General features: G+C 45.9%; 1 protein-coding gene across 4 annotated transcripts in view; it reads right to left on the bottom strand.

Moving 5' to 3' along the window:
- OSBPL5 (oxysterol binding protein like 5) overlaps nucleotides 1–27,774 on the bottom strand; it is a 217,283-nt gene that overhangs the window by 46,375 nt on the left and 143,134 nt on the right. For all 4 annotated transcript variants that reach the window (XM_077453489.1, XM_077453487.1, XM_077453488.1 and 1 more), the window contains 4 exons: nucleotides 26,774–26,958; nucleotides 7,806–7,887; nucleotides 5,974–6,072; nucleotides 4,387–4,483 (listed from right to left, as the gene is read on the bottom strand). In XM_077453489.1, the coding sequence (XP_077309615.1) occupies nucleotides 4,387–4,483; nucleotides 5,974–6,072; nucleotides 7,806–7,887; nucleotides 26,774–26,958 (463 nt within the window). The remainder of the gene's footprint in view (nucleotides 1–4,386; nucleotides 4,484–5,973; nucleotides 6,073–7,805; nucleotides 7,888–26,773; nucleotides 26,959–27,774) is intronic.

Genomic DNA, 27,774 nt, shown 5'->3' with positions numbered 1-27,774 from the left:
TCTGAAAATACCCGGAGGCCAGCAGCTTCTGATATGCTGCAACAGGTCTGCCACCAACAAACATTTCACAAACAAAGTTTCTTTAGATCACGCAACCCCTATCCAACATTTGCCGGAACAACAACTGAGCTTCTAGACCACGTCTGAATGGTTCATGCAGTGTATTGAAGCCACATGATTTGCATACCTCCAAACATTTTGAGATGGGAATGAGGGACACCTACTAACAAATGTATGTAGGCATGGGACACGCGAGGGGCCTGTCCTATGCCCCCTTAAAGGAGAATTAACCCCAAAAAAAAGTTAATTAAATTCACAAGGACTTTTTTTTTTCCACTACTATTCCTTTATATTGGCTTCTAAAATGTACAAAATTTAGAAATCGGATGAAAGGTTTAGCGCTGGGAATAGGGTTGCCACCTGTCCAGGATTCACCCGGACAGTTCGGGTTTGGAAACGTGCGTCCGGGTTTCAGACTACCTGAAACCCGGACACATTATTTAGACTGGACTGTGACTTCCCAGCAGGATTGCTGGCTGTAGTTGTCTGAGCTGAGAGTGTCTGCTGTACACTTTCACACTGCCCAAAGCCAGCACTAACAACCCCCCCCCCTCTCAAATACCCCTACCCCTCTGTGTCTGTCCACACTCCAATCCCCAGCGCTGTGCTTCAGAAAAGGAAAGTGGGGTCCGGAAATTTGAAGTCCAGCAGCCTCAGATACATCTGGATGAGTGGACCTGACTGCCAAGGGGTGAGTGAGCTCACCATCCATCCCTGTCTGAAGTCTCCCCCTTCTTTCTCCTGCCTCTGACTAAGTACACTAAGCCCTTGTACACACGGTCGGAGATTCCGATGGAATGTGTCCGATCGGACCGTTTTGTCGGATATTCCGACTGTGTGTGGTCTCCATCGGACTGTTTCCGTCAGAGTATCCGACGGACCAAATTTTCCGACAAAATGCTCCGATCTGACATACTCCGATCATGTGTAGAGTGTTCCAAAGTGCCACGCATGCTCAGATCAAATTCCTACACCAAAGCTATTCGCCACTAGCCTGAACGTAGTCCCATCGTAACGAAATTACGTCATCACGTTCTGCACGATCGAATTTCCCGCCAACTTCGTCCGACCGTGTGTATGCAACAGTTTCGGACAAAATCCGTCGGACAAAATCCGACGGATTTGGTTGTCGGAATCTCCGACCGTGTGTACAAGGGCTTAGGCAAATCGGGGGGTTCTCAGAGCACCCCTTACATCAGATTTCCCCTTTACACCAGAAGCCACAGTGTTTCCCCTTACATCAGAGTCTTCTCCGTACATCAGAATTCTCAGTATTCTCCCTTAAATCAGCGTTCCCAGAGCATAACGTTATGTTAGAGGCCCCAGAGTTCTCCCTTACATCAGAATCTGCAGAATTCCCCCTTACAGTGATAGGGGACTCTGCAATTTCAGATGTAACAGGGGAACTCTGTGGACTCTGATGTAAGGGGGGACTCTTGTTATTAACTTCATATGATTAGAAATGTTATTTAATAGCAAAATATATGTATAATTTATACAAAAAAAAATTAAAAATTGCTGTGCGCGCTAAAGTGTTCGGATTTGACTTGAAGAAAAGGTGCCAACCCTAGCTGGGAAACACTTTTTGAAAGATAAAAAGTGCATTTTATATACAACTATATGGATCAGACCAAAATGAGGGACAAATGAGGGGGGGAAGAGGGACATTGCTCCAAATCAGGGACAGTGGGAAGCTATGTATTTGCTACTTAGTTGTTTGAATGTGCATGACCTTAGTTGCAGTTCTATTGCTATTTTATGGAGGAAGCAGGGAAGATGCTCTTTGTTTTCCTAGAAAAAAAAAAAAACAACCAACAGGATAGTGATCCGAAGTCAACCCCAAATGCCCAGCTGGAAACAGTAATCTGATTGGGCATAAGGAATGCTGGGTGGCACGGGGGTACTGGGTTTTCAGGGAATACTATCTGCATCAAGTTTGTATGTTCTCTTCCCACTACTCAAAAGAATTCTGGTCAGTTTCTTCCCAAACTCAAAGAGGAACTTCAGTCTGCTCACATAATTTGTAATAAAAACATCTTTGCCATTCTGAAGCTTCAGTCCAACCACTTTGCATATTATTCTATATATAATGCGATTCTGTACTTGAAAAATATGCTGCAGAAATCTCCCTCCGCTGAGTCTGGCTGCAGCCATTTTAACTGTGGGCAGCTGAAGCTGCTGCCTGTTCACTTCCTGGATTTACACAGACTCACATAAGCACACCTCCAGCTCTGCAGCTCTCATTGGTCCTCTTTTGACTCATCCCCCCCTCTCCCTTCCTGGCAAGCACTCACGAAAGTGAGAGAGAGAGCTGTGTATGAGGCCATAATCCTAGGCTAATGACCAGACAAGAAACAGGAAGTGGGCTGTATAAGGGATTTACTGGCAGAAAGAAAAATGTTTTACTATCCAAAGTTAAAGCGGAGTTCCAGCCACAAACATTTTTTTTTTTTAAAGTGAGCAGCTACAAACACTGTAGCTGCTAACTTTTAATAAGGACACAATGTCGCCCCCCCAAGCCGATCCATCCATCGGAGGCGCTGCCATTGTAACTAAGGGAAACAGGCAGTGGAGCCTTGCAGCTTCACTGCCAGTTTTCTACTGCGCATGCGTGAGTCGCGCGGCACTTTGTGAATGGTCAGCTTGTCTTCTGGGACACACACAGGTCACAGAAGACTGTGGGGGAGAAGGAGGAGAGCTCACCGCAGAAGAGAACATGAGGTCCTGGGCCGCGGGCGACCTAGGACGGAAGTATACTTAGTACTCCCAAAAAGGTACTAAAGAAACATTTTTTTTAAATATCCAAAAACGAGGTTTAAGGCCACCTTCCAAAAGTGGGTGGAACTCCGCTTTAAAACAACAAGGGCAGAAGATTTAATAGATGGAAAGTTGAAAAAATGACTGAAGAGCCGCTTGTATGAGATTGTGATTGGATAAATTAGGAGCAAAGGAATATAAACAAATTAGATAAAATAAATACATGACACAAGTAGACCTATTGTCTGCTCTATCGTGGTACAGTGGAACCTTGGATTAGGAGCATAATCCATTCCAGGAGAATGCTTGCAATCCAAAACACTCGCATATCAAAGCGAGTTTGCCCATAGAAGTCAATGGAAATGAAGATAATTTGTTCCGCATTGACTTATATTACATGCAATACCGTATGAGGCCAGAGGTGGGGGGGTAACACCGGAGAGCGGCAGAAATACTCGGGGACAGCTCGGAAAGGCTCAAAAAAATTGGGAACGGAGTATTTCCAAGTGTTTCCAAGTCATTCTGAGTATTTCCGAACGGCTCCGAACCGTTCCGAGTGTCCCCGGCGCCCCCCGTACCTTTGCACAGCCCATTAGCTTGAATTCTTGTCTTGTGAGACAACACTCGCAAAGCGAGTCAGAATTAAAAAAATAAATAATTGCTCGTCTTTCAAAACGCTCGTTAAACCCGTTACTTCCACTAGGTTAGGTTCCACTGTACTAAATTGTTAGACTATTAATCCATCAATACGTGTATTTATCATTTAAGTGGAAAACATTTTTTCCAGCTTTGGATTGGATGGAACAAGGAAGGATTAGAACCCCTGTCAGCTTTTTGCTGCTGTCCAGGGCTCCCCTCATTACCTGTCCTGCGGATTACGTTTTACCAGGCAAGAAGCGAAGGGAACTCTCCAAAAGCAACACAGACACATAGCAGGGGACGACTTGAACTTCTGGAAGACTTGTCGGTTTTGTATTTCTGTCTCCTCCTCTGCCTGACACTCTGAGATCTGGGCGGCCTTCATCGCCCTCCCATACGATGTAGGGCTGCTGGTCCTGCATTGTATTTGGAGACGTCAGAGAGCTGTGACCAGTCAGAATGGGCAGCTTTCGGAGTTGGGAAATGAGAAAGGCTGTTGGAGGGTTGAATAAGGCAAGTCTTTGTATTTAATTGTCCTCTGAACCAAAAAAAGCGTTTACCCACGCATTGGTGTTTCGTCCCACAGTGCGTGGGTACATTTAAAAGCAGCCCTGGGCAGGGCCCTCTTTAATTTAGACTGGATCCTGGGCAAACATTTTGTTGGGCCCTCCCGAATCCAATTATCAACTATTTGCGGGCTCAAGGGAAAGCTACATTGGTCCCCACAACAATGACTGGGCCCGGGGCAGCTTCCCTTTTGCCCTAAAGACAGCCCTGGCCCTGGGTGGGGCTTTAACGGAGCCCTAAATAGCAGTAAAACTCAGAAGGGGTTCTAATCTTTCTCCACTCTATCCAAAAACACTTTAAATCTAGGCAGAAATATCAAAAGGAAAGCTTATCAGTTGCATTCAGATTGATGCTGATCAGTACCGTAAAATCTGGATCTGGCCAGAATACTCCCAGTGATGCAGAAGCCATCCTTCCGATTACTGACGTGAAAGGCAGACACTGGAGGGTGATGACTTACCTGCAAGAAAAGTACATTTTGAATACACATACTTTTATTTTCCTTATACTGAGTTCTTCTTGAACATACACATTGGGGGAGATTTACTAACGCTGGTGCTGGTACACCTGTGCATGGCAGCCAATCAGCTTCTAACTTCAGCTTGTCAAATTAACCAGTTCAGCCCTGGAAGAATTTACCCCCTTCCTGACCGGGCCATTTTTTGTGATACGGCACTGCGTCGCTTTAAGACCCCTTTCACACTGGGTCGTTTTGCAGGTGCTATTGCGCTGAAAATAGCGCCTGCAAACCGACCTGAAACAGCTGCTGCTGTGTCTCCAATGTAAAAGCCCCCGAGGGCTTTCACACTGTAGCGGTGTGCGCTGGCAGGACGGTAAGAAAAATCCTGCTAGCAGGATCTTTGGAGCAGTGAAGGAGCGGTGTGTACGCTGCTCCTTCACCGATCCTGCCCATTGAAATCAATGGGGCAGCACGGATATACCGTCAGCAATAGCGCCGTTTTACCGCCTACGCTGCTCCTGCTGCACTGTGAAAGGGGCCTAACTGACAATTGCGCGGTTGTGCAACGTTGTGCCCAAACAAAATGTATGTCCTTTTTCTCCCGCAAATAGAGCTTTCTTTTGGTGGTATTTGATCACTTCCGTGGTTTTTATTTTTTTGCACTATAAACAAAAAAAGAGCAACAATTTTGAAAAAAAAAACACAATATTGTTACATTTTTGCTATAATAAATTTCCCAACAAAAAAAAATCCTCGTCAATTTAGGCCGATATGTATTCTTCTACATAAAAAATTGAAATAAGCGTATATTGGTTGGTTTGCGCAAAAGTTATTGCATCTACAAAATAGAGGATAGATTTATGGCATTTTTTTTTTTATTAGTAATGGCGGTGATCTGCGACATTGCGGCGGACAGATCGGACATTTTTGACACTTTTTTGGGACCAGTGACATCTATAGAGCGATCAGAGCTAAAAATAGCCACTGATTACGGTATAAATGTCACTGGCAGGGAAGGGGTTAACACTAGGGGGCTATCAAGGGGTTAAATGTGTTCCCTCAGTGTGTTCTAACTATAGGGGGGATGGTACTGCCTGGGGAAGGAGACCGATTGCTGTTCCTACATACTAGGAATACACGATCTGTCTCCTCTCCCCTGCCAGAACGTGGATGTGTGTGTTTACACACACACACACAATTCTGGCTTTGTCAGAAGCGATTGCGGGTGCCTGGCGGACATTGCAGCCTTCGGGCACGTGCATCGGCTCCTCAGTGATGCAGGGGGCCCCCTATACCCCTTAAATCATCTGTCATACAACTACTGCGATTCGTGCAGGGGAGCCCTTCTGCCCCTGTCAAACGACGGTAGGCGGTCGGCAAGAGGTTAAGCTTTGACAATAAAACCTGGAAGCTGATTGATTTCTATGCACAGCTGCACCAGATTTCGCATACTCCAGTTTTAGTAAATCAACCCCACTGGCTGTATTTACCTGTTCTGCTATGTAAAAAGTATGACTGTTGGTCTGTGGGTGAAACCAGCAACATCGAAACTTCTCACCCAAAATTGAGTTGTACGGCTTCTTTATTCCCTGTGGCACAGAAACACGAGAAGTCATAATGGTCAGTTTTGGTTTACAATCTTTAGATGGGGACATGGAACTCTGCAGGTCTGGGTTTGCATATTTTAAAAGAAAATCTGCAACAGGTGCACTTGTCCCTCCCCAGCAGCACATACTTACCTTTGCTGTTCTGCCACTACATTCAACCTCAAGGGGAAACCGACATATCAGGTAGTTTTGAATATGGAGGGCATGTGACTCCTCTTCCTCCCATATGGCAGCACTGGTGCTTGGCTATTGGTCCAGTGCTGCCCCTTAGGGGTAGGGAGAGAGTCCACATCCCTGTATTAGCCTCGAATAGAATGACCACGCTTACATTTCTTGCCTCAAGACTCTGAAGGGAGTGGCCGTGGGGTAGGTTAGAGGTTTAAGGGATGTTCTGCTAGGTAGGGAGCATAAGGGCCGGTTCACACAGGGGGCGATGCGAGGCGACACCGACTTGCCTCGCCGCGACCTCAGCGGCGACTTGCAAATGACTTCTGTATAGAAGTCAATGCAAGTCGCCCCGAGGTCGCCCAAAAGTAGTACAGGAACCTTTTTTCTGAGTCGGAGCGACTCGAGTCGCTCCTCTCAGAGCGGTTCCATTGTACAGAACGGGGGCGACTTGTCAGGTCGCGGCGAGGCAAGTCGTGTCGCCTCGCATCGCCCCCTGTGTGAACCGGCCCTTAGAGCAAACCTATTGCTTTGCCCTGTATTTGGTCTGTGGAATATGACTATCCTATTCATGTAACAAGTCAAGCTGTCAGAATCCTCAAAGCATACATATTCCAAAGCAGAGGTCACCTTTCATTAAAAAAAAAAATGCAGAATGATCATTAGAATCAGAGATCCAGGCAGTTGAAATCACATGCAAAAACTTAACCTATTCCTGTGAAAGTCCTGGGTTTTTGCAATAGTCCAAATGAAGAAGACCCAAACATTTTAATCACGGATAATAGGCCTAACTGGAGTATGCCTAACTTTTATTTTGTCTATGGAAAGAGGGGCCTGCATGTGTAAATGAGCCGAAAGTGAGGCACCGGGACAGGAGAACCATGTGTGGAGTGGTTTAGCCTTTGTGGATATAGCTATGTCTATAGGGTTTGACTTCAGACTTTGCCTATGTTCTTTGTCATCTTCCTTGAGAAGGTGAAAATGGCAGTTAAAACTGAAAAACTTAATTTACATATATTCCTTAAAGCATCCCTCCCAACTTTCAGAGATGGGAATGAGGGACACCTATTAGCAAAAGTATGTAGACATAGGACACACCCCCATGCCGCCATGCCCCCCCCCCCTTTTTAAAAGGAGAATTGTACAAAAAAAACAATTGGTTAAGCCAAAAAGTGCCTTTTTTTACCTCTACTATTCCTTTTATATAAACTTTTGGAATTTACAAATGCAGCAATTTAGAAATTGGATGACAGGTTTAGCACTGGGAAACACTTTTTGAAAGACAAATACTGCATTTTATATACAACTATATAGATCAGACCAACATGAGGGACAAAAGAGGAGGAAAGAGGGACAGAGGGACATTGCTACAAATCAGGGACAGTCCCTTAAAATCAGGGACAGTTGGGAGCTATGCTTATAGTGACAAAGGAAATAAATCTACTATGTGCTGGTAATGTAACTTTTGTTTTCTTCTTTTTTGAAATAGGATGCCAGTGGCAGGAAGGATTAGGAATGATGAATAGATGGAACTGTTCCCTTTATTTTACCTTTGGCTTCTTATAAAATCCAGACAAATACCACTTCAAAACTTGCTTCATACGAGAGTAAGGGTCGTCTTCCACAGCAGCCCTACAATAAGAGCAAAAAACTATAATAAAGGAAAGGGTTTGTAAAACCGAAGTAGCACATTTAAGAGCGTATCTCTTGGTCACTGTGCACTCTCCTCCTGACCGCATTCTACTAGCATTGCAGCATTGGCTCCTAATGCTGCTTCCCCCTTCACTTACCTGAGTTCTGCTGTACTGAATTCCCCTGTCGGAAATGCAAGAAGCTGCTACCAAGTTCAATACTTAGACTGTTTGCACATCTTTTAATATTTAATAAATGTAATATTGTATTAATAAAAAAAAACCTGCACGACTTGTTTGTCTAGTCACGGAAAAGGTGAGCAGCTTTTTGTTTCCTTGCTTACCAGCATCTCTACCATCTGTGTCTAGCGGTGTTTGGCTACGGGCGGCCAGGGTATGTTTGAAACATCTTGTTGTGACTGACCCTGTTTACATCTCTGGGCTTGTTATAATTCCATCTTCAGGGATACACGGGATTAAGGGATACACACACATGAAATTTAAAGAGGTTGTAAACCTCAGAAAAATATAAAAAAACAACCCCCCCCCCCAAAAAAAACAAAGGTATAATGAGTTGGTATGCATCGCATACTAGCTCATTATGAAATACTTACCTTAGAATGAAGCTGTTGCAGTGGCGCCCGCACACCGCTGACACACCTGACATTTTCCCCCGAGTTTCTTCTGGGTTCACGGGCTCCAACACTGTAATTGGCCAGAGCCGCGATGACTCGACGTTCACAGCACGGGGCTCGGAAGGCACCCATAGCCGTTCCTTGAGAGCGCATGTGCCAGTGATGTCACTGGTTGCATGCACTGCATGCAATGTAAATATCTCAACTGTAAATGTTTAGGAGATATTATAGGCTTACCTATAGGTAAATGTCAGCAGAGGGAGTTTACTTCCTCTTTAATGGCCTCCCAGTCCTAGTCCGTAGGGTTCAATATTGAGTTGGCCCACCCTTGCCACTATAATAGCTTCAACTCTTCTGGGAAGGCTGTCTACACAATTTAGGAGTGCATCTATGGGAATGTTTGACCATTCTTCCAGAAGCGCATTTGTGAAATAAGGCACTGATGTGGGATTAGAATGCCTGGATCGCAGTCTCCACAAAGGTGTTCTATCGGGTTGAAGTCAGAACTCTGTGCAGGCCAGTCAAGTTCCTCCACCCAAAACTCGCTCATCCATGTCTTTATGGACCTTGCTTTGTGCACTGGTCCAAATCATTTGGTGATGGGGGGGATTATGGTGTGGGGGTTGTGTTTCAGGGGTTGGGCTTGGCTCCCTTAGTTCCAGTGAAGGGAACTCTTAAGGCGTCAGCATACCAAGACATTTTGGACAACTTCATGCTCCCAACTTTGTAGGAACCGTTTAGGGAAGGCCCCTTCCTGTTAGAACATGACTATGGACCTTGCTTTGTTCACTGGTGCGCAGTCATGTTGGAGGATGGGGCTACCCCAAACTGTTCCCACAAAGTTGGGAGCATGAAGCTTTTCAAAATGTCTTGGTATACTGACACCTTAAGAGTTCCCTTCACTGGAACTAAGGGGCCAAGCCCAACCCCTGAAAAACAACCCCACACCATAATCCTCCCCTTCACCAAATGACTTGGACCAATGCACAAAGAAAGGTCCATGGAGAAATGGATGAGCGAGTTTGGGGTGGAGAAACTTTACTAGCCTACACCAATCTGACATCAATCTGATAGAACACCTTTGGGATGAATTAGCGTGGAGACTGCAAGCCAGGCCTTCTTGTCCAATATCAGTGCCTGACCTCAGAAATGTGCTTCTGGAAGAATGGTCAAACATTCCCATAGATACACTCCTAAACCTTGTGGACAGCCTTCCCAGGAGAGTTGAAGCTGTTATAGCTGCAAAGGGTGGGCCAACTCAATATTGAACTCCACAGACTAAGACTGGGATGCCATTAAAGTTCATGTGCTTGTAAAGCCAGGGGTCCCAATACTTTTGGTAATATGGTGTACATCTGGTCTGCTTGCTTATATTCAAATTTTGTCCTGGCCACCTGTGGTTACATTTGTCGTTCTTATAGGGTTTTTTTTTTTTTTGACCTGTTGTGCTCCTATGCCCACTCTAGACGTTGATGGACAGACATCCTGCAACGCTGAGTGATCGTTTGCCTTCTCTGTATGTCTGGGTGCTGAAGAAGCCAAATTATTGGCAAAAACATGTTGACCTTACAGATATAAATATAAGTCCATCCCACCTTAGCTTTTCATCTGAGTCTGTATATGGTTATCAGCTGTAATAATGAGAGGGCTTCACTTCATGAATATACATGGGATACAAGTTTATTTTTGTTTTATCTTCTTCTTTTTAACATTGCATAAATAAGACTATATTTTATTCTATTGGTTGCTGTCTCCTTGCTGTACTATAGTCCTATTTCTATAGGCCATGGGAGTATACTCCAGTTGAGGCCTATTCTGTTTTCTACTTTATTGGGACAAGGTTTTAACAGTGTCTCTTTTTTTTATAATGTATTAATTAAAAAATAATAGTTTAATAATGCATTAATAAATAAAACTGCATTCATTTGTGCCGTTTATACCTCCCTGGAGTTCACCTTTAGGGCCGGTTCACACTGCAGGCGAGGCGAGGCGACTCCGACTTGCCTCGCCGCGACCTGCCGCGACTTCAGCGGCAACTTGCAGATGACTTCTGTATAGAAGTCAATGCAAGTCGCCCCGAGGTCGCCCAAAAGTAGTACAGGAACCTTTTTTCTGAGTCGGAGCGACTCGAGTCGCTCCTCTCAGAACGGTTCCATTGTACAGAACGGGGGCGACTTGCGAGAGCGAGGCGAGGCGAGTCGTGTCGCCTCGCATCGCCCGCTGTGTGAACCGGCTCTTAGGCTGGGTTCACACTGCTGCGGCTAGGAGACCCGGATGTTATTCGCACCGCACTGCAGTGCAAATCACATCCGATCTCTGTGCGATGCGAGTTCAGCCATACAGATAGTATGGCTGAATTCGCATCGCACCCGCTCCAAACTCGCACAGGACCCTTTTTTTGGTCCGCAGCAGAATCGGATCGCATGGGTGTTCACACCATGCGATCCGATTCCTGTGCGAGTTTGCAGATCGCACTGCGATATGCGAACTGATCTGGGGGTGTCATTAACATTTCACTGACACTCCCAGCAGTCCGCATAGGGCAGTGTGAACTGCCGGCGGGAGGCATGCGATGCGGGAACCCGCCGCGGATTCGCAGCGTTCCCGCATCGCTTCAGTGTGAACCCAGCCTTAATGGAAACTATTTTTGTACACTCTGTAAATATAATGTTTATACCCGAAAAATCCTGCAGAACTTGTTTGTTTCGTTACGGGAAAGGTGAGCAGCTTTTTGTTTCCTGCTGTGGAAACTTACCGGCATCTTTAACCACTTAAGGACCAGGCCTCTTTTTCAGACTTGGTGTTTACATGTTTAAAACAGTTTTTTTTGCTAGAAAATTACTTAGAACCCCCAAAAATTTTATATTGTTTTTTTTTCTAACACCCTAGAGAATAAAATGGCGGTCATTGAAATACTTTTTTTCACACCGTATTTGCGCAGCGGTCTTACAAGCGCACTTTTTTGGAAAAAATTCACTTTTTTGAATAAAAAAATAAGACAACAGTATAATTAGCCCAATTTTTTTTTATATTGTGAAAGATAATGGTATGCCGAGTAAATTGATACCCAACATGTCACGCTTCAAAATTGCGCCCGCTCGTGGAATGGCGTCAAACTTTTAGCCTCAAAAATCTCCATAAGCGACATTTAAAAAATTCTACAGGTTGCATTTTTTGCGTTACAGAGGAGGTCTAGGGCTAGAATTATTGCTCTCGCTCTACCGATCGCGGCGATACCTCACATGTGTGGTTTGACCACCATTTTCATATGCGGGCGCTACTCACGTATGCGCTCGCTTCTGTGCACAAGCTCGTCGTCCCGCCGCCGATAGCGGTGATCTCGCGGCGAATCTGCCGCGGAGACTACCGTTATCGTACAGCCGACCGCCGCCTGAAGAGATGGATATCTCGGTTGTGGCAGCAGCTGCTGCCGTTACCGAGATATCCCTCTTCAAAAATAGGACGTACATCGTCGTGCGGCGGTCAGCAAGTGGTTAACATTTTTAGTTCATGCTGTTCTTTGACAGGCACCTGCTAGGTGCGCTAAATACATGAGAATTGCAAGAAGACGCGGTAGAAGTTTTATGTTCCTGTGCGTTGAGGCTTTCCATTATTTTTTTAAAAAATCTTTGACTTTAAAAGGATTTAATGGATTGTATGAGGCATAAAAAGGATGAGGCATTGTAAGCAATGTGTCACTTTTGGGATGATTTTGCCCCCTCCCTAGCAGATCTGCTATTAACGATCACAGTGCCGGTGGATTTTCGTGAGAGGAGAATAATAGGTGGAATGTGGCATCAGACAACTGGGGCAAGATGTACTGTATGCGTGCTTGGCTGCTAAGTAGCAAATCTATCAACAATATGATGACTATGGAGCTATGGTGCTCTGGGACCTTTGCTGGTTGGAATGAGCAGACTGATGTAGCCAAGTTTTGATTTTGCAGCAAAATGACCATTTTTATCATTTAACAAAATTGTGGTCGAAATTACCCTCAAATGCCAGGACTGAAATCATTGGCTTTGATTTAAACAAAGCAATGTCACCGGCATGACTTACACTATATTGTATAAGTATTGGGATGTCTGCCTTTACACACACATGAATTTTAATGGCACCCCAGTCTAAAGCCCCCATACACACTATCAGATTATCTGCAGAGTTTTTCCTTCAGATTTACCAAAACCATATAATATGAGGACAAACCTTAGGAGTTTCAATGTGTATGCAATCAGGCAGGCCCTTCTACTACATGGTTTTGGTAAATCTGAAGGAAAAACTCAGCAGATAATCTGATAGTGTGTATGGGGCTTTAGACCAGGGTTCAATATTGACAGTATATTGCAGGGATATGCAATTAGCGGACCTCCAGCTGTTGCAGAACTACAAATCCTACGAGGCATAGCAAGACTCTCACAGTCACAAGCATGACACCCAGAGGCAGAGGAATGATGGGACTTGTAGTTTTGGAACAGCTGGAGGTCCGCTAATTGCATATCCCTGGTATATTGTATAAGGCAGCAATGTGATCCGGGGGAGGGGGGCAGAGGGCCAGAGCATTATGTGTAAAAGGAAGCAGGGTGGTCCAGGGGGAGGGGGGAAGAGAGCAGTAGCATTGTGTGTATAAGGCAGCAGTGTGATCCAGGAGGAGGGGGGCAGAGAGCCGGAGCATTGTGTGTATAGGGCAGCAGTGTGATCTGGGGGAGGGGGGAAGGAAGCTGGAGCATTGTGTGTATAAGGCAGCAATGTGATCCAGGAGGAGAGGGGCAGAGAGCCAGAGCATTGTGTGTATAAGGTAGCAGTGTAATCTGGGGGAGGGGGGAAGGGATCTGTAGCATTGTGTGTATAAGACAGCAGTGTGATCCAGTGGGAGGGGCCAGAGGGCCGGAGCATTGTGTGTATAAGGCAGCAGTGTGATCCAGGGGGAGGGGGACAGAGAGCTGGAGCATTGTGTGTATATAGGGTTGCCACCTGTCCAGGATTCACCCGGACAGTCCAGGTTTTGAATCATATGTCCAGGTTTCAGACGGACTGAAACCCGGACACATTATTCAAACCGAGCAGTGGCTCCTCAAGTAACCAAGATAGTCACACAAATCTGTTGCTATCTGGTAGCTGCAGGTGGCTGTCTTGGGGCAAGTTCGGCATCACTGGGTGGCAGGGTGATGATGTCAGAAAGAGCAATTTGGCCACACCCACTGTTCAATGCGGCACGCTATGCACACCACATTACTACTCTCCTTGGGGCACCCAAAGGTGTCCCAGGCATCTAAAGTGTTCGGGTTTGGCTTGAAGAAATGGTGGCAACCCTATGTGTATAAGGCCTGTAAAATTCATGTTAGTGGTCCGTGGGGGTTCATAATTGTGAGTTTAGTAGTCCGCGAGAACCAAAATGTTGATGACTACTGCTCTAGAAGTTACCTGAGGAGACATGCAGGCAATGCCAATACAGGTTTTGGTAGAGTAGATTAAAGCTGGCTATATACTATTACAACAAATTGATGAATGCCCTTCAAGAGGAGTTAAAAATGTTATTTTATTTTAACATTTCATTTTGGATCAAATGCATTTTCCCGCAAGAAAACCATTCGGATCTGTTGGAGATTTGTTTTCATCCGACTCCTTCAAAATTTCCCATCACTGCAGTCAAAAACGAATGTTGATTTGACCCCACTAACGATTAGAAAATCAAGCTAATGTTCTTTAAATGAAAAATGTCTAATGGAATTCTACTAGTGTATCGCCGGCTTGACAGTTTAACTTTGAATAGAGCACAGAAATGTTCAGCTTTGGGGGGATTACCCTTCAATCCCTGCCCTATTGATACAAAAAGGAGAGGAAATCCCTCCAAATTGAACCAAATTCTCTCTAAGCCGTTACTGGAACAGGTGCACCCCTGGTGTCCCTCCTAAGGGGGCCTGAGGAGGAGAGGGAGGTCTTGCGGGGTCTGAGGAGGAAAGGGAAGGTCTGAGGGGGTGTCTGAGGGGAATGTGGGGTATCTGGGGGATCTGAGGGAGAGAGAGAAAGTCTGGGGGAATCTGAGGAGGGGGACGGTTGGGGGGGGGGGATTCTGAGGAGAAGGGGGGGTCTGGGGGGATCTGAGGAGGAAAGGGAAGGTTTAGGGAGTGTGAGGAGGAGAGGGGATACCTGAGGGGAACTGAGGAGGAGGGGGAAGGTCTGGGGGGGGGGGTCTGAGGAGGAGGGGGAAGGTCTGGGGACATCTGAGGAGGAGGTGGAAGGTCTGGGAAGATCTGAGGAGGAGGGGGAAGGTCTGGGGACATCTGAGGAGGAGGTGGAAGGTCTGGGGAGATCTGAGGAGGAGGGGGAAGGTCTGGGGTGGAATCTGAGGAGAAGAAGGAAGGTCTTGGGACATCTGAGGAGGAGGGGGAAGGTCTGGGGACATCTTAGGAGGAGAGGGAAGGTCTGAGGATATCTGAGGAGGAGAGGGAAGGTCTGGGGGGGGGGGGGGGATCTGAGGAGAAGAAGGAAGGTCTGGGGACATCTGAGGAGAAGGGTGAAGGACTGGGGGGGGGGAATCTGAGGAGGAGAGGGAAGGTCTGGGGAGATCGGAGGAGGAGGGGAAGGTCTGGGGGGGGAATCTGAGGAGAAGAAGGAAGGTCTGGGGACATCTGAGGAAGAGGGGGAAGGTCTGGGGACATCTGAGGAGGAGGGGGAAGGTCTGGGGACATCTGAGGAGGAGGGGGAAGGTCTGGGGGGGGGGAATCTGAGGAGAAGAAGGAAGGTCTGGGGACATCTGAGGAAGAGGGGGAAGGTCTGGGGACATCTGAGGAGGAGGGGGAAGGTCTGGGGAGATCTGAGGAGGAGGGGGAAGGTCTGGGGTGGAATCTGAGGAGAAGAAGGAAGGTCTTGGGACATCTGAGGAGGAGGGGGAAGGTCTGGGGACATCTTAGGAGGAGAGGGAAGGTCTGAGGATATCTGAGGAGGAGAGGGAAGGTCTGGGGGGGGGAATCTGAGGAGAAGAAGGAAGGTCTGGGGACATCTGAGGAGAAGGGGGAAGGTCTGGGGGGGGGGATCTGAGGAGAAGAAGGAAGGTCTGGGGACATCTGAGGAGAAGGGTGAAGGACTGGGGGGGGGAATCTGAGGAGGAGAGGGAAGGTCTGGGGAGATCGGAGGAGGAGGGGAAGGTCTGGGGGGGGGGGGGGATCTGAGGAGAAGAAGGAAGGTCTGGGGACATCTGAGGAAGAGGGGGAAGGTCTGGGGACATCTGAGGAGGAGGGGGAAGGTCTGGGGACATCTGAGGAGGAGGGGGAAGGTCTGGGGGGGGGAATCTGAGGAGAAGAAGGAAGGTCTGGGGACATCTGAGGAGAAGGGTGAAGGACTGGGGGGGGGGGGAATCTGAGGAGGAGAGGGAAGGTCTGGGGAGATCGGAGGAGGGGAAGGTCGGGGGGGGGGGGGTCTGAGGATTTCAAATTGTGAGTTTAGTGGTCCGTGAGATCCGAAAGGTTGGTGACCACTGATCTAGAAGATACCTGAGGAGGTATTTATGAAAATTTGATGGCTTAATGAATGTACTTCAAAGGGAGTTTAAAAATGAGTTTGCTTTTAACATCTGATTTTGGATCGAATGGACTTTCCCAAATGAAAACCACCTCCACTGTTGGACATTTGTTTATTGAAGAACAATTTTCTACTCTGCTCCTTTGAATTTTCCCATCACTGCGGTTAAAAATGAATGTTGATTTGACCCCACCAATGATTAGAAAATGAACGCGCTTTAAGTGAAAAATTCTACTTCTGTATGGGGAGCTTTACAGTTTAAATCAGAGACTTTTTTTCCCACTTTGAATAGAGCACAGAAATGTTTCTCTTTCTTTCAATCCCTGCCCTACTGATACAAAAAGGAGAGGAAATCCCTCCAAATTGAACCATATTTCCTCTAAGCCAGTCGTCACTGGAACATGTTGGAACATCCTGTTCTGATAACGCAAAATGTTGGATTTTCCCAATTTAGCCATGATGAATAGAGAAGGTGACTCTTTTGAGCTGGGACACCAACAGCTGTTAAAATCTGCCCAAGGGATCTGACCCCACCCCTCCCCCCATCACTCCATCCAATTATGAAAAAAAAGAAATTTTTTATTTAGATACACTTCAATTTTCCCTCTTCGCTCCATTGCCCTTTAAAGCGCATGTCCATTAACCACTTGGGTACCGCGCTATTGCAAAATGACGGCAACAGCGCGGACCCACATTTCCGGGACTACGTCTATTGACGTCATCCCGGATACGAGCGGCCTGCGCGCCCCCTGAGGGGCGCGCGCGGCGCGCTCTCTGATCGGCGAGTCCGTGAGACTCGCCTGATCACCGATCCGTGTAAGGGGTCGATCCCGACCCCTTATCACGTGATCAGCTGTCAGCCAATGACAGCTGATCATGTGATAAAACGGAGCCGGTAATCGGCTAGTATTCCTCCTCGCGCTGACAGCGCGAGGAGAAAAAAAAAAAGCCGATCGCCGGCGGCCGTGTTCGGGACATCAGTCCCGATCACGGCCAGCAATTTAAGCGGACACCTGCCCCCTGCCAGTGCTCACCTGCCACCCGCAGTGCCATCCTGAAATAAAGTAAGTGCCCCCCTGTCAGTGCCACCCAGCAGTGCCCATAGTGCCCACAGTGCCACCCAGCAGTGCCCACAGTGCCACCCACAGTACCACCCAGCAGTGCCACCCACAGTGCCACCCAAAATCTGCCTCAAAGGTGCTGCACCCCAGTGCCGCCCATCAGTGCCCAGCAGTGCCGCCCATCAGTGCCCAGCAGTGCCGCCCATCAGTGCCCAGCAGTGCCACCTATCAGAGCCACCCATCAGTGCCACCTATCAGTGCCCATCAGTCCCATCTATCTGTGGTACCTATCAGTGCCCATCCGTGCCACCCATCCGTGCCACTTATCCGTGCCACCCATCCGTGCCACCTTATCTGTGCCCATCTTTGCCCATCAGTGCCGCCTTATCTGTGCCCATCGGTGCCGCCTTATCTGTGCCTATTAGTGCCGCCTTAACTATGCCTATCAGTGCCCACCAGTGCAGCCTATCAGTGCCCACCAATGCAGCCCATCAGTGCCCACCAATGCAGCCCATCAGTGCCCACCAATGCAGCCTATCAGTGCCGCCTAATCAGCGCACTTCAATGAAGGAGAAAAATGACCCGTTTGCAAAATTTTATAACAAACTATTAAAACATGATTTTTTTTTTTTTTTTTTTTGCATCTTTTTTTGTTTGTTTAGCAAAAAATAAAACTCCGAGCTGTAACTAAATACCACCAAAAGAAAGCTCTATTTGTGGGAAAAAAATGATAAAAATTTCATTTGGGTACAGTGTTGTATGACCGCGCAATTGTCATTCAAAGTGCATCAGCGCTGAAAGCTGAAAATTGGTCTGGGACTGAGGGGGGTTTAAGTGCCCAGTAAGCAAGTGGTTAAAAACCGTATCAACACCCTGAGCAAAAAGACGCTTTTCTCTCCAATATTCTCCATTTTAAATCTTTTTTGGAGTCATTTTCAGGTAAAAATAAAACAAAAAAACAGATGATTGCAGAAACAATGAGAATTTCCTCAGCTGTTCTAGAAAAAAAAAAAAACGAGCCTTTTAAAATTCCTTAGTGGAAAAAGTAGCAAATCTCAGAGGATTTTCTAACTAGATCACATAGCTAATTGTGTGAGGTCAATTCGGTGGAAACGGGTTTTCTTCTTAGAAATGCAATACAGAATGAAAGGAACCGGCCTTTGGGAAATGATGTATTGCTCATTAACTCGAGATACCCATACATACACAAATACCTTATCATCCCACACACCTGACATATAAATGTCTGTATGATGTATGACTATCAGATAATACGCATGCAATGATAAATAATATCTGCAACATGATAAATACATACTGTACCACATGACCTGGACTAGCGCGGAATACATAGACGTGAGATACATAATACATAGAGCCAAGGTGCTCAGCTAGGGGTACCTCCATGTGTACAATAGAGAGCCTCAGCCGGTATGGGCAGTCACGGGTGTAAACCCCATTCATGAAAGGGCAAAGGACCCCTAAGGGCCTGTGCTGGATTAACAAATAGGCAGATTAGGCACCGGCCTATGGGCCCCGCCGTTTAAGGGCCCCCGCACCAGGGAATTAAAATAATATTGAATTGATCTTAAAAAAAAAAAATTACAACGCTTGAGGCTTTCTTAAATTGTATACAAAAGATAGAAATAATGAATCAACTTAAAGAAATGAAAACGTTACATTAAAGACTCTATAGAGAAAAGGCTGTATTAAAGTCTTTGTTTTTTTTGTTTGTTTAAAAATAACAAACATGTTATACTTACCTGCTTTGTGTAGTGGTTTTGCACAGAGCAGCCCAGATCCTCCTCTTCTCAGGTCCCCCATTGGTGCTCCTGGCCCCTCCCCCTTGCCCGAGTTCCCCCCACAGCAAGCAGCTTGTTATGGGGCCGAGCCGCTGCTCTGTGTGTTCATTTACACACGGGGCCGTGGTTCGGCCCTGCCCCCTATCTCTCTCCTCATTGGCTCATTGACTTTGATTGGCAGCTGCGGGAGCCAGTGGTGCCCACTACTGTCTCAACCAATGAGGAGGGGAAGTCCTGGAAAGGCGAGACTCTCGTGCAACATCGCTGGATAGGGATGGGGCTCAGGTAAGTATTAGGGGGGCTGCTGCACACAGAAGTTTTTTTTTATCTCAATGCGTAGATGCATTAAGATAAAATAAAAACTTTTGCCTTCAGAATCACTTTATTGTAATGTATCCAATCCAATAACAACTTAAAGTAGGTAAGTCATAGACTTAGGTTCACATTATAATTTGTCTCTTAAAAACTCATCTTCTTTCAGTTGTCAGTCTGTAAAAAAACTTTGTGCAACTTACCTCAGTGTAATGTACAGTATTGATGCTCATCTCCATGTAGCAGCTACTTAGTTCAATGTTATCCCACTAGAGAGCGCCCACGAGAAACCTCCAGAAACCCACATTGGGGGGCTCCCAAGGTTTTGACTGCCTAAGGACCTCCATGGAGTTTAATCTGGCACTGCTAAGGCCCCACTTTTTATCAGGTCACTATAACTTCCATCACCACCCGGAATCCCCCATCCAGGAGTACCTTCCATTTTCACCTTTAGTCAAATAAAGATTCCCTTTTATTTTTAAAAAATCTATAATTGTTTTGTATAATTAGTTCTGTTTCATTTTTTATTCATGTCATCATTAAAAAAATGAAAAAAATAAATTGGCAAAAAAAATAATCGAAATGTTTCCAACTCAGTGTAACTGATTGAGTAAGAAGTGAGGAGACTGAATTATAGAGAGACAGTTTGAAATCAAACATCTTCTGCTTTCTTCAGAAAAGCCATAATGCTGTTGTTTTGTTGTAAAGTAATAGTTACATAGTAGGTGAGGTTGAAAAAAGACACAAGTTCATCAAGTCCAACCTATGTGTGTGATTATATGTCAGTATTACATTGTATATCCCTGTATGTTGCGGTCGTTCAGCAGCTTATCTAATAGTTTTTTAAAACTATTGATGCTCCCTGCTGAGACCACCGCCTGTGGAGGGGAATTTCACATCCTTGCCGCTCTTATGCCTCGTACACACGATCGGATTTTCTGACAACAAATGTTGGCTAGCAGGTTCTCAAAGTTTCTGTCAACAAAACGTTGTTGTCGGAATTTCCGATCGTGTGTACACAAGTCCGTCGCTCAAAAGTTTGCGCATGCTCGGAATCAAGCAGAAGGAGCCGCACTGGCTATTGAACTTCATTTTTCTCGGATCGTCGTACGCCTTGTACATCACCACGTTCCCACGTTTGTAATTGTCGGCCAACATTTGTGTGACCGTGTGTATGCAAGACACGTTGGAGCCAACAACCTTCGAACAAATTAAACGGTTTTGTTGGCGGAAAGTCCGATTGTGTCTACGGGGTAATACAGTAAAGAACCCTCTACATTAAACCTCTTTTCTTCTAATTTTAATGAGTGGCCATGAGTCTTGTTCAACTCCCTTCTATTGTGGGGTCACCAGCAGTGGCGTAACTAGAACCTTCAGGGCCCCGATGCAAGAAACCATGAAGGGCCCCCCTGAACCCCAGCCAGGGCCCTTCCCTCCGAGTCCGGTGGTGGAACTCCAGAGCGTGGTCACAGGTATGACCTTTGTGAGCCCTGTAGTTCCACCACTGGTATCAGTAGTTTTTTTTAATAATTTTTTTTTAATTTTTAGGTGCCCCATTGGGGGACTGTCCCTAGGCAGGATGGGGTCCCCGTCCCCAGAAGAGATGAGGTCCTTTTCTCCAGGGAAGATGAAGTTACTGCCCCCACGTGAGAAGGGGTCCCTGTCCCCAGGGGAGGTGGAGGTCCCTGTCCCCTCGTGAGAAGGGGTCCCTGTCCCCAGGGGGAGATGGAGGGGGTATGTAATGGTGTGTGGGGGATGGGGTCCTCTCACTCACCATGACCAAGCTGTAGGCCGCACACTCATCCATGTTGGCCTGGGCTCCATCCAGTGTGCTGGACGGGTGATCAGCATATCTCCCAGAAAGACCTTTCATCATCTGTGTATGATGGCGGAGGAGGGGGGCTGGCAGACAAGCCTGCAGTGTCCTCCGGGGAGCCAGCTCTCATAGGGCTGAACTGCATCTGTGTGCTTAAAGTTTGTTTATCCGGGAGAAGTATGCAGTGCAGTGTGGTCCGGACTCGGGGGGGTGGGACTCTGGCTGGGGAGAACAGACATCAGACTGAGTGGCAATGCATGGAGCAGGAGAGGGGTACTCTGAGGAGCCGGCTGAGGACACAGGTCATGCGGGGAATGCACAACTCCCAGCAGCCAGTGCGATAGTCGAGCATGGAGCTCTGCTAGTCACCCTCCACCTCCAGCCACCCGTGTGCATGGTGCACTGGTACCCCTAGCTGCCTATGCTGCTGCTGGCCATATGTAGAGGGGGCTGCATGGGCCCCCTGCATCACAGGGCCCGGTTGCGGTCGCGACTGCTGCACCCCCTATAGTTACGCCCCTGGTCACCAGTACGGTATTTGTACATTGAAATCATATCCCCTCTCAAGCGTCTCTTCTCCAGAGAGAATAAGTTCAGCGCTCGCAACCTTTCCTCATAACTAATATCCTCCAGACCCTTTATTAGCTTTGTTACCCTTCTTTGTACTCTCTCCAGTTCCAGTACATCCTTCCTGAGGACTGGTGTCCAGAACTGGACAGCATACTCCAGGTACGGCCGGACCAGAGTCTTGTAGAGCGGGAGAATTATTGTTTTATCTCTGGAGTTGATCCCCTTTTTAATGCCAATATTCTGTTTGCCTTGTTAGCAGCAGCTTGGCATTGCACACACTGTCATCTACTAGGACCCCCAGGTCCTTTTCCATCCTAGATTCCCCCAGAGGTTCTCCCCCCCTGTGTATAGATTGCATTCATATTTTTGCCACCCAAATGCATTATTTTACATTTTTCTACATTAAAACTCATTTGCCCTGTAGTTGTTATGTATATAGTTATGTTATGCATATTGTAAAACGTGACATAAAAACAAACATAACACTGACCCAAACTAGACATTGTTTACCTTTAAAATCTTTCTTTAACTAAATATGTACATTCACTTGAGGGCTGGGGGAGTCTTCACTCCCAGATATAGGATCAGGGGAGTTTTAGTTAATTGTTAGGCTAAAAGTTTGGATGTGCGGTTGGGGGGGGGGGGGGGGGGGGGGTTGGCAAAAATGTGCGGTTGAGCCCCATTTTTTCCCCCTCTTAGGCTGGATTCACACCTATGCATTTTTAGTGCTTTTTGCATTTTGCAGATTTGCACTACAGTCCATTTAACATGGTTTCCTATGGAACACGTTCTGTAGTGCAAATCTGCAAAATGCAAAAAGCACTAAAAATGCCATAGGTGTGAAGCCAGCCTTAAGGCACAATTCACACCTATGCAGTTTGCTTTTGATAGTTTCTGCGGTGCTTTTTGCTGTCCATTTTGAGTTTTTTTTTTTTTACTGCATTTTTATGCTTTTTTTGGGCAAATTTGTTGTTGAGCAGATTAAAAAATGCAAATCGTGGCAAAAACACACTACATGCTTTTTTGCAGCTTCTTTATTGAATTATTTTAAACCCAAAAAAAAAAAAAGCACCAATTTGCATTTAGAAAAGTCCCTGAAACACAAAGGCACCAAGTGACTTAGCGGCAGGGGCGGACTGACCATTCGGCCACTCAGGCACTGCCCGAGGGCCCCCGGCCCACTAGGGGGCCCCATCAGGATTGCCAGCCTCAGTAAAACCAGGGAGAGTATGTAAAAATCTATGTTTGATTTACATCTGTCTCTGAAATGTCCCTTACCGACATTTTGGTCTAAAAATCCTGAGATTATAGCTGCCCCACCTCTCCAGTACCTTCTCAGCCAATAGAAACATGTCTGTGTATACTGTGTGATTGTATACTGTGTGATTGCATACTGTGTGTTTGTGTATACTGTGTGGCCCCATAATCTCCTATTGCCGGGGGCCCCATAATCTCCTATTGCCGGGGGCCCCATAATCTCCTATTGCCGGGGGCCCAATGAGTTGTTAGTCCGCCCCTGCTTAGCGGTGATAGCTGTGACAGTGATAAGAAGAAGGAATTGTCATATTGCTGTTTGATTTGGATACACATGGAATTGAATAAAGATTGTATATATATTTTTTGACACATTACTGAAACTTTTTGTTTTTTGTTGCTCTTTTTTGGACACATTTATGTACCTTTTTGTTTTTTTTTGGTTTGACATTTTTTCTGCAGTACACATATGTGTATGTGAGTTTTTATTTATTTTTATACCGTCTTGTTTTTTTTTTGGTTTGACATTTTTTTCCGCAGTACACATTCAGTATGTGTATGTGAGTTTTTATTTCTTTTTATACCTTCTTGTGTTTTTTGGTTTGTCATTTTTTCCACAGTGCACACGTGTGTACGTGGGTTATTCATTGTCATTTTACAGGTGACGTGGTGTTGATCTAATTTAGTTTGTACAACACATAGTTTCTTTTTTTCCGATATATAGATATACCACTAGCACTGTAAGATTGTTGATATTGGAGATCATTATATTTATATAATATTTTATTTATGTCACGCACTTGATATTTTTAGTATTGTTTCATCATTTAGTATACACCTGGACACAGTGCTGTCTTTTTATTTTTATTTTAACTGTGTGCCTAGCTGGTGTTTTATTACTACGGGGAAGGTGCTTGTACTTGTGGAAGGCATGGATCAGTGCCTCTGCTTTGCAGGAACGCAGGATCTATGTCTTCTGTACTAACAGAACAGCGATCTGCCATGTTTAAATAGGCAGATTGCCGTTTTCTCTCTGTACCGAAGGACTGGCGGGTGCTGGCATACATCAGGTCCACCGAATAGGCATGCGCCGGGGGTGTGACAGGTGTGCCTGGGCATACTCGAATCACTCTGCGCAGTGCCGACTCCCCCTACTGCCCAGGTTCCCCCCCCCCACCCCGTGTTGCACCCCCCCTGCATGCAAGTGCTGCTGGCTTTCCTCCTCTCACCCCAGCTCCTGTGGGGGATGTTTCAGGATGGAGATTGGGGGAAGAGGCTAATTAATATGCCATTTATCGGGTCCTTCCTTTTCTAAATGAACACACTCACTGTGTTCATTAACCACATGCCGACCAGCGCACGATGATATATGACAGCACAGTGGCACGGCTGGGCAAATGGGCATACAGGTACATCCCCTTTAAATCATGGCATTATGGGCATGCATGCGCTGCCGGCAGGTACTCCGTGACTATTCCCGCGGACTCGATGTCTGCCGGGGGCCCACGATCGATGTCACGGAGCGGCAGAACGGGGAGATGCCTATGTAAACAAGGTATTTCCCTCTTCTGCCTAGGAACATGACAGTGATCTACTGCTCCCATTCATCGGGAGCAGTGATCTCTGTCATGTTCTAGGTAGCCCACCCCCCCCCCCCCCCCCACAGTTAGAATCACTCCCTAGGACACACTTAACCCCTTGAACGCCCCCTAGTGTTTAACCCCTTCCCTGCCAGTGTCATTTAGACAGTAATCAGTGCATTTTTATAGCATTGATCGCTGTATAAATGACAAATGGTCCCAAAATAGAATAAAAAGTGTTCCAATGTGTCCGCCATAATGTCGCAGTTACAATAAAAATTGCAGATCGTCGCCACTGCTAATAAAGAAATTAATAATAAAAATGCCATAAATCTTTCCCCTATTTTGTAGACGCTATAACTTTTGCACAAACCAATCGATATACGCTTATTGAAATTTTTTTTACCAAAAATATATAGAAGAATATATATCGGCCTAAACTGAGGAAAAAAAATATTTTTTTTTTTAGATATTTTTGGGGGATATTTATTATAGCAAAAAGTAAAAAATAATGCTTTTTTTTCAAAATTGTCGCTCTTTTTTTTTGTTTACAGGGCAAAAAATAAAAACCGCAGAGGTGATCAAATACCACCAAAAGAAAGCTCTATTTGTGGGAAAAAAAGGACGTCAATTTTGTTTGGGTGCAACGTCATACGACCGCCGCGATTGTGGGTTAAAGCGACGCAGCGCCGAATCGCAAAAAAGTGCTCTGGTCAGAAAGGGGGTAAATCCTTCCGGGGCTGAAGTGGTTAATAACCGAAGCATAGTAAGCTGTGTTTACTATGTTTCAGTTTGTGAATGAAAGGAAAGCCACTCAGCACTTCCCATTCATTCACTGACCAATGGCTCGGCAGAGAAAGGCATGTGTGTTTGAGCTTTTGGATTCACACCCTAGTGCAAAGGGCTGCATGAAACCTATGGTCCACCGTAACTGCCGATCAGCTCCCACTGTGTCTAATCACAGCGGGAGCGGGTCGGTGGTGGCGCGCATGCGCACCCCAGACCTGGAAGTGTCAGATCATAGTATATCTACGGTGGGCGGTCCGCAAGTGGTTAACATTCAGCTTATTGACTTCAATGGGGTTTGGATTTAGCACCTGAGCTTTATTCACATTCGCTGAACTAGCCTCAAACCCGACCCAGGTGTGTTCGGCTCATCCCCAGTCATTTGTTTTATGCCAACGTTTTGTCTCGAGGCGGAATTGATCTTGCGCGGACTGCGCTCACGTCTCATCAGTGTTACAGTGACATCGAAAGGTGAAATAATTGAATAGACTATAGTCCTCGGATATTCACGGCTCATCCTTTAATGGACCGAGCCTTTCACGGACGACATTCTGTCTTTAGAAGGTCGACAAATAATGATCCGTGCCAGTCTCAGATGATGCGAGGAGAATGTATTATAGAAGCCTTTCATCTCTTGATGGGCTTCTGAATATCAAAGACAACAGAAGAAAATACGAGCGGCCAATCCGATGTAAAATTCTCTTTGTATAATATAAAGGAAAGTGTTCTATCGCTCATCTCTACACCGTTTCTCTGATCTCAGGTCATTAGGATGGATCATGAGCTGCTGGGCGTCACAAAAGTTTCTCTGTTGCTCTATAGCTCATGCAAATTTTATGGTTGGATGCTGTAAATTCCTACATTGACTACAATGTACTATTTTTTTTTTATATATAATTTATTTTCAAAATTTTGGCCAAAATGTATTCTGCTATGTATCTTTGCTAACAAAAACCCCAATAAGCGTGTAGTGGACCCTTGGATTACAAACATAATCCGTTCCAGGTGAATGCTTGTAATCCAAAGCACTCGCATATCAAAGCGAGTTTCCCCATAGTAGTCAATGGAAACGAAGATAATTTGTTCCGCATTGACTTCTATAAGATGCAATACCGCATGTGGCCAGAGGTGGGGGGGGGGGCGCCGGAGAAACTCGGAAATACTCGGAAACAGCTTGGAAAGCCTTGGAAACACTCGGGAACTGAGTATTTCAGAGTCATTTCCGAGTATTTCTGAACAGCTCCGAACCGTTCCGAGTGTCCCCGACGCCCCCGCACCTCTGGCTAAATGCAGTACTGCACCACCCATTAGCATTAGCTTGAATTCTGCTCGTTTTGAGAGACAACACTTGCAAACCGACTCCCAATTAAAAAAAAAAATTGCTCGTCTTTCAAAACCGCATTACTTGTAAACCAAGGTTCCACTGTATATGGATTGGTTTGCATGAAAGTCATAGGACCTACAAACCATGGTATATACTGTATAAAGTAGGTGGGCTGCTAGGCAGCTTAGACACACCTTTTGCAGATATTAAAACACCAAACAGTACTCACTGTGACAGAATGTCAGCATGGTAGTAATAATCAGATAATTTATTCAGGAACGAGCGAGGCTCCAGTATGAAGGTTGGCAGCACGACTCTAGACAAGTCCATCCCCGGTCTCATCTGTTTAAGCAAAGTCCACATCAAACTTTTGTTTTCATCCGACACCGTCTCTGTCTGGGAAGCCTCTCCGACCTACAGACAGAACATAGGAGAGCTTAGATCTTACACTGGTTACCTACCTTATACGCTGAGTGCCCAAAAGTATTTGGTCCCCCCCAAATAATGGCTTTCAGGTGTTTCCAGTGAAGAGTACTGTTAATACTACAGCAGCCAAAGACATTTGAGACAATTGTGCTTTTTTAACCTTATGGTAACAGTTTGGGGATGACTGTTCCCCTGTGCACAAAGCCATCTCCATAAAGACATGGTTTGATGAGTTTGATGTGATGGAACTTGAATGGTCTGCATCAAGCCCTGACTTCAACCCTACTGGACACCTTTGGGATGAATTGGCCAGGTCTTCTCATCCAACACCAGAACTTGACCTCACAAATGCTCTTTATGGCTGAAATTACGCAATCTAAATTTTTGCGGAAAGCCTTCCCACAAGAATGGAGGCTGTTGTAGCCAGAAAGCCGTTTGGCAATATAGTTCTTGTAGTTGCAGGGGTATGGCCACTAGATGGGGTTATGCTTCTTTTTATTTAAAGAGGAAATATACCCTGATGGGTTTTACTTTCTCTTTATTTCCCTGCAAAGGTAAAGCATAATGCATAGTAGCCCATTATGTGTCACTTAGCTGAAACGGAAGCCGGCAATGTCACCCATGTCCCCACTAGCAGCAGGTGTCCATATTCACCCCTCTTACTTCCAGGGCTGCGACTGGCCAGAGTCATGTGACATCACTCCCGCGCATGCGACCCCCTTTAGAAATGATCTGCCCTTTCTAAAGTGCGCATGCGCCATAGACATAGGCGACATTGTAGATATCTTCTAAACCGTAGACGTT

Source organism: Lithobates pipiens, unplaced genomic scaffold (assembly GCF_037356315.1).
Source record: "Lithobates pipiens isolate NorthernLeopardFrog02 unplaced genomic scaffold, aLitPip1_a1.2 Scaffold_24, whole genome shotgun sequence".
In the NCBI taxonomy this organism is placed as follows: domain Eukaryota; kingdom Metazoa; phylum Chordata; class Amphibia; order Anura; family Ranidae; genus Lithobates; species Lithobates pipiens.
This window is presented reverse-complemented; position numbering and strand designations above follow the sequence as displayed.